The sequence below is a fragment of the Montipora capricornis genome, chromosome 4, assembly GCF_036669925.1.
Source record: "Montipora capricornis isolate CH-2021 chromosome 4, ASM3666992v2, whole genome shotgun sequence".
Classification (NCBI taxonomy): Eukaryota; Metazoa; Cnidaria; class Anthozoa; order Scleractinia; family Acroporidae; genus Montipora; species Montipora capricornis.
Window position 1 is genome coordinate 3291881 of NC_090886.1, and position 7500 is coordinate 3299380.

At 39.6% G+C, this 7500-nt stretch overlaps 1 protein-coding gene across 1 annotated transcript in view; it reads left to right on the plus strand.

Annotated features, from left to right (window-relative positions):
• The window catches only part of LOC138045223 (transcription elongation factor A protein 2-like), a 5491-nt gene extending 3403 nt beyond the window's left edge, over positions 1-2088 (plus strand). The window contains exons 4-6 of the mRNA XM_068891638.1: positions 1-39; positions 1083-1301; positions 1826-2088. The exon at positions 1-39 is cut by the window's left edge and continues 116 nt beyond it. Of these exons, the coding sequence (XP_068747739.1) occupies positions 1-39; positions 1083-1301; positions 1826-1834 (267 nt within the window). The 3' untranslated portion in view covers positions 1835-2088. The remainder of the gene's footprint in view (positions 40-1082; positions 1302-1825) is intronic.
• The last annotated feature ends 5412 nt before the right edge of the window (positions 2089-7500 follow it).

The window sequence follows — 7500 nt, forward strand, 5'->3', positions numbered from 1 at the left end:
CAGATCTCCCCTGAAACATTTGCCACAATGCCAACAGAGGTACTGTTAAATCCAGCGGCTCCAGAATCTAAATCGGTTGCTCTAAATTGTATTCCAGTCTGCCTTCTGTTCTTCGGGTATCTAATGATTGAAAAGGTTTTTTTCTTGAACAGTGACATAAAAACAAAGATTTTGAGACAAGATACGACAAATTAGTCGTGAAGTCGTCGCGCTGTTTTGTATCGCCAGCGGTTAAACAAAACAAAATGTGGGCCCGCAGTACTTGTGTGTAAAGAAACCGCTGAAAATGGCGAATGATCGAGCTAAATTATGCTATAATTGTGCCCCATATCTTCAGATTGAAATAAAAAATTGTTTGCGAGAAACACAACTTTAAATTTTCATTTCTTTATTCATGTTGGCAAAGTGACAACTTTCTAAACCTTTTATTTGGAAAGAACGAAGGTGAAAACAAGTCGCAATTTTCAATGCGACTCCTCCAGATATTGTAGTCGCAAAGGGAAAAAATTCAGTCGCAAGGGCGACTGTATTGACCTCCTCAGCTTGTACGTTTTGTTTTCCCATTTCAGACCACGTGATGTTCTCAAGGGAGTTTTCCTTTTGTTTGTTTATAAGCTATGCATACGTACGCACGCGCATAAGACGACATTTGAAAGGAACTGTTCTCTAGAGTGACATCACGTGGTCTGAAATGGGAAAACAAGACTTCTGGTAGACGAACAAGAGAAGCTAATGAGAGATCTTTTGTTTTCGTCCACCAACATGGCGGCGATGAATTCACGTGAAAACCTCTTATTAAGGTTCGCACGTTTTAAGAAACCAGCACGTCTTGATAACCCTGCTTTACATAACATTGATGGTATTCTTAGAATATAAGTGTCATTGTTCTGGCCTTTGTAATCGTCGTCATCATCATCATCAACTTCATATGTGAGGAGCCTTTCTGAAGGAGGAACACATTAAATATGTCAGATGTTATGTCGTCTCGTAACAAAAGCGACAAACTAAGGCACCTTCAGATCCTGGAACATATGGTAACGCAATGAAAAAAACCATCACTGTCACTGCCCTTTTCTTCGCAGGAAATGGCAAGCGATGAAATGAAAAAGTTTCGCCAGGAGTGTGCAAAGGAAAGCATCCGTGAGGCACAGGTGGCTAAAAACCAAGGAACAGAGACAGATCTTTTTAAATGTGGAAAGTGCGGTAAACGAAGAACTACTTACACGCAGCTACAAACTCGAAGTGCTGACGAACCTATGACAACCTTTGTACTCTGTTTAGATTGCGGCAAGCGCTGGAAGGTATGTGGCAGCAGGTCTTGATTATCTCACTACTCGTTATCAAATGAAGAGAGTTATTTTTCGATGGTGGCTCGGGGACAGACAAGCGACTGAAAATAAGCGTTAAAAACCGACGTTTCGGAGTCTTCAGGACGCCATTTTCAAAGTTAACTATATGAAAATGCCACAAGTATTTAAAGCAGTATTTGGCGCAGAAATTGACAATAGGGCGGGCAGCATGCGGACTCTAAAACGTCGGGTTTTATCGTTTCTTTTCGCTTGTCAAATGCCAGCATAATGTACAAAAGCATAATTCGAACTCGTAGTCATCCATGTACTCCAATCTAAAGGTCGCTGTTATATGTTAACACCGGTGAATGGAATGAAGAAGAGATTTATTTATTTTTCTTATCCGGGTTATATACTCCTGGTGCAGTTTTTCAAACCTAAAGATCGACAGAGAGAACGAACCAAAATGGTAATTTTCCTCTCGTTACTTTTCTCTGTCTCAGGCCTAATTTCTTGTTTTTTTCTTCTGCTTGCAGTTCTGTTAAAGATTCTATACTGGATGAATGAAGCAGAAGTAAGAATCTGACCAAGCTCCTAATTCAGTTTCTTGCACGTGAAGCAATTATAAATTCAGTGGGACAGTACATGTATAAAATTCCTTTAGATTATCTCAGAGTGTTGACATTACTCTTGAAACTTGATATCCCGTTCAGAACTAACGACTTTTCACAAGGTTCTTTTTGCTCTTACTCGTCAGCGGTGGTGGAGTGAAAAAATTATTAAATTATCATATTTCATAGGGTTAGTTTTTAGTGGTACTACGTTGATTGGTGTTTGCAACACGGTGAGTGTAAAACGCAAACTACAGACTGCAGACTGCAGACCGCGGGGAAAATGCAGACTGAGGTTATAATTTAACTGTTGAAAAAGCCCAAATCCATTAGAAATGCTAACAGTTAAGCCTAAATATTGTTTTAGGCCTAATTAGGGTTAAGGTTAGCATTTCTAAGGGGTTTGGGCTTTTTCAACAGTTACGTTATAACCTCAGTCTGCATTTTACTCCTGGTCGGCAGTCTGCAGTCTTCTGTCTGCGTTTTCCACTGACCGGTTTGTAACACCCTTAATGCCCTTTGACAAAACGAGGGGTTGACCCGCGAATTGCGCACTTTGTGATCCACCGAGAACTGCCAATTTACTTCTGTGAGCTCGGTTCATAGATACTACCAAATTCTTGTATAACTCTGCCTTTACGTACTACCAGCCAAGTGCATTTGTTTGCGTTGGTTACCAGGGTCGAAGTCATCTCGCGACCAGTCAAAGTACACTTGTTTCAGGAAGCTTGATATCATTTTGGTGGCGAGTTGGTTGGTTGCGAGTTTCCTTGGTTGCGAAATGACTGTAAAACGTTAGCGTTCAGTCATTGTATGTTACTTTTGGACTGACCCGGTCGGTTTTGGTAAGGTGTTTCCTGCCAAGTATCCAAAAAGGAAATATGAAACTTACCCCATCCCGTACTCCTGTCTCCTTATATCTTTAAGTCCACAATTTGACCACGCGGGCACAACTTACAGGATAATGTTTGTTACGTACGCGACTTAACAGTCACCTCAAAGAATTTTTAATTTATAGACAGCTGTTTCGATAGGAAGGGAGAAAGATAGTAATTCTAACTACACGTGAATTTCAAAACTTAATTTTAGTCAACTCAAGCTGGCCTAAAAGGTATATCAGGTAACACGATGAGAACAGTTTCGGACAGCTGGTCTGATATAAACATGATTTCGAAGTTATGGAGTTTTATATCAGCGACTTAACAGTCACCTCAAAGAATTTTTAATTTATAGACAGCTGTTTCGATAGGAAGGGAGAAAGATAGTAATTCTAACTACACGTGAATTTCAAAACTTAATTTTAGTCAACTCAAGCTGGCCTAAAAGGTATATCAGGTAACACGATGAGAACAGTTTCGGACAGCTGGTCTGATATAAACATGATTACGAAGTTATGGAGTTTTATATCAGCGACTTAACAGTCACCTCAAAGAATTTTTAATTTATATACAGCTGTTTCGATAGGAAGGGAGAAAGATAGTTATTCTACTTACACGTGAATTTCAAAACTTAACAGTTTCGGACAGCTGGTCTGATATAAACATGATTTCGAAGTTATGGAGTTTTATATCAGTGGCAGTGTTTTTTTGTGAAAAAATTAAGTTGTGTGTGGAACGAAGCGACTTTTCTCGGAACGACGCGGAACAGAGCTATGGTGCCGAAGTCTGTTTACTGCTTCAACAACAAAATCATTATCGTTCTATGAGGGAAGAGTAAGATAATGGTTTGACACTGACTATTTTTTGATGTTCCGTTCAAGACGTTTCGGCTGGTGCTTAAGCCTTGAACGAAACATCAAAAAATAGTCAGTGTCAAACCATTATCTTACTATGCTAGCTCTCCTGACTACCACTACTCTATTTTTAAACACTATGAGGGAATCTTTGTTTATATTTTTCGCCTTATTAGCACAAAGCTATCTTTTTCTAATTAGTCAGCCGATAATAAAGTACTGAATATTGGAATTGCCAACTCTGAAATTTTGAACGCGATATGGCCCAAGCGTGAGATAATCTCTGAGCAATGATGTTTTGAAAATTCGAGATTTTAAAAAGGGACGTAAGGGATCGTAAGCGCTTTTTCCAGCCAATAATAACTGGCTAGTTATCAGCTAAAACTGAGGCTTAAAATGGGAGATTTAACTAAGTTTAAGAAGTTCTTTTACCTTTTGAAGTCAATTTGTAAATAACATGACGCCTTCTGCGGGCAACCTCCTACATGTATGTGTAGAGCGTTTGCATTCGCGTGACCAGCAGCCATATTGGATTACTGAAACAAAAAAGAAAGTATTTGCATAAAAATAAAGTTCAATTCGCGGAGGATTAGTTTGGTACACACCATCACATGGCCACCATTTCTTTGTTTTGGAACAGCAACACGGCCGCGGTGACGTCATTTGAAAACGCTCTCAATGTATACAATGACGTCAGCAAAGATCCCGTTAGGTTTAGGCTAGGCTTTTAGGTAAGCATTGGTAAAAGTTGGGGTTACTTCATAGTTGGATCGCTTTGCTGTCTTATTAGGGAGCGCAAGTGCCGTTTTGATGTCGCTGTCGTCTGCTGAATCGTGCTTTCAGAATTAGCATAATTTGACAGGCTTCCGCTAAAATACCGAATTTAGGCTAGCAATGAAATCAATTACTTGTAGCCTTACCGTAACTTGTAAAACTATTTAACCACTAGGATTTATAGGAAAAGCAATAAACAAGTCAACGACCCTGTCTTGACTGACATCTTGGCTGTATGGGGCTCCTTTGGTTTATTTTGGCGAGAAAAGACTAAGCCAGAGGAGGGGTGTACGTTGCCTTGGTCTTCCATTTCTCATCTGTTTTCGGCCGCCCAAAGAACTTGTTGCGAAATTCCTTCGAAGATGAAACCGCAGCCTAAGATTGTGAAACTGGCCATCGAGGGAATTCATTGAAACTGAACAAAGACATCGTAAAATGGAACATCGAAAGGGCCGCGGTAACCTTGCTCCTCTCTCCTCTCTTCTATTCCCTTTGCTCATGAACATCAATGCGCGGATACCAAGCAAACACTGAAACGGCGGGCGATTTGTTTGTATCGATCTCGCACGAGTTCTCGACCTCCTTGAGATGACCGAATTTGGAGCACCTGGGATACAAGTGACAGCTGATAGGAAACTTTAAATGTAGGATAAATACGCATAGGAAAGGTTGTCAACTGGTTGCTCGTCGAGAGCGCGCAATCGGCTACTTCTTTAAATGTGCACCTTTCCACAAAACTAATGTGCTATTTCCAGACGAAATCTTCGAGCTCGTCCGCTTTAAGAGAGGTAAGCATATTTGGCAACGTTCTTCCTTTATGACGTCTCTTTCACATTAATTAATTTTAGTAATTTTAAAGGCAGATAGAGAGACAGTAACGTAAACTCAAACTTCGCTCGGCTCAATTTGTAATCGGCCCCTAGAGGTCGCCACCATCAGGGCGGAAAGAGACCGGGCGGTGAAACGAGCGGGTCCGAGCAAAAAGGTGTGATGCAGTAGACTGGGGTCTACTAAAAAGTTTTTTCAAAATGGCGGCAAGTGTTGAGATCGGCGACTCACTCGAAGAATTGGAAGAATTGTTTTTACAGGACATCACAGACGACTTTTTTGATTTGAACAAGGAAAAAAATCCTTCAGATGTTCCAGACACATAGCTGATGTTAATGTAACAAACATTTTCCCTGTGTTTTTGATTGGTTCTCTCCTATAACCTATGGCCTTTAGGTAAATCCAAGTGTTTTGATTGGTGCTTTTTTGTTCAGGACTTTGCCATACAAGCCATTTCCATGGGAAAGGTTATAAACCATGTTTTTTTTTTTCACATTTTGTTTATATTCTGGTGTGTATTTTCACGACTCGTGCTGTGTGTTGAAGGACCCAAAAGGCAGGTCAAAATACAAGTAACAACTTGGAAATATTCAGCTCTTGCTAACCGAACTGGAGGGCGATACCGGGGAATATTGGTTGAACATTGTGGAACTAAAGATGAGCGCAGCGAGGTCCATACAAAAATGACCAAGGTGCAATATTCATCAGTATGGCTTGGGCAAGCTTGGTTAGAAAGTAGTTTATCATATGGTACTCGGGCCATGGTTGTTTCTTGAATTTGTGGCTTTTCAATAACAAAAATTACACAGCTTATGACCGCTTCCAAAGAAATGGTCGGCATAGCAAAATCCCAACCAAGAAAGAACCAATCACAATGCTTGCATTTACCTCAAAACTACCTTACGACAGGAGGAAAAGCCGGCATGGCAACCAACCCCCCACCCTTAGCTCAAGCTCTAGATCTGCAAATGATTACCACAATATTTTCTGTAGTTGAATGATAATTGAGCTAATTATGTGCCTTACTGTGAGTACAATAGTTATGCAAAGTTTAATTATGGCTTTAGAAATCAGTCATGTTCAGAGAAATTATTGGCACAGGATTTGGGTAAAATGTTTATTGTCATTATTGAGAGCTTACTGAACACAGGCTGACCAGAGTGCACCTCAGGCTAAATGACATACCATCGTAGCTTACTAGTTAGTATGACGAGTTGTGTAGTTAGTGTCAAGAGAATTTGGTAAGCCTATTTATGGTTAGCTCTCACAAGCAGAAATGATAACATGCTATTTTCAAAACAAAATAGAAAATAGAGCTAACTATTGTTACCTATTACCATTAATTATCTGAAAATAAAAGTCCTGCCTTCCACATTGTGTACACTGTGTGACATTGCAAATCTTCTAATTTGCATAATCTAAAAAAATAATTTAAACTGGAAAAATGAGACAAGGTATTACAAAGTCATAAATGCTATCGCCCTCATTTTTTGAAGGACCTTTACAAAAGAGTGATAAATGTAATTTTTTGGATTATAGGGTCTATAACTCAATCAATAAGACTGGAATTTTGTCGAGTGGTGAAGCATTTGAATCAAAAACCCTCTGAGGGGAGTCTGAATGTCTGCCAAAAACATCTACTTTGTGTACGAAATACAGATGACATAAAATAATGGAAACAGGCGACAAGAAACAATCTCGCACCAAAATATAATGTCTTGCAAACAGTGGTTAATAAACAATACTTATGTTACCATTTGTGTCTGGTGCCCCAAGAAGTAGCCATATTAAATTAAAGATGAACTGTCCAACTTAAAGTAAGATTGGTTATTTAATAGTAATACATAGCAACCTAGCAACGTTTGTAGCTTTCTTAATTGTTGTTGATAGAAGAATCCTCCTTACAAGAAGGGGTTTCTCTCCACCAACTAAAACATTCACTAATTAGCAGGTAGTTTGATGGGAATACTGTGGGTGAATGGTGAATGAGGGGAATTCTGTTGGTGAATGGTGAGAGTTTGTCTGTAGAATGAGGGGGAGAAATTTACAAACTCAAGCAAACTCTCAACCCCAAAATAAGGTTAACAAATGAAACAAACTCTGGGTGAAATTAAAAACTTGATCACAGAAACAGCCAGATAGTACATGTATGAAAAACTGAATCACGTAGGAGGGATTAACAAATACTTGACCCTGAAAATTATTCAGCAGGAGTGGCCGGCTTGGTGGTGATGTGTTCAAAAAGGCTTGTGGTGTATGAGGCCAC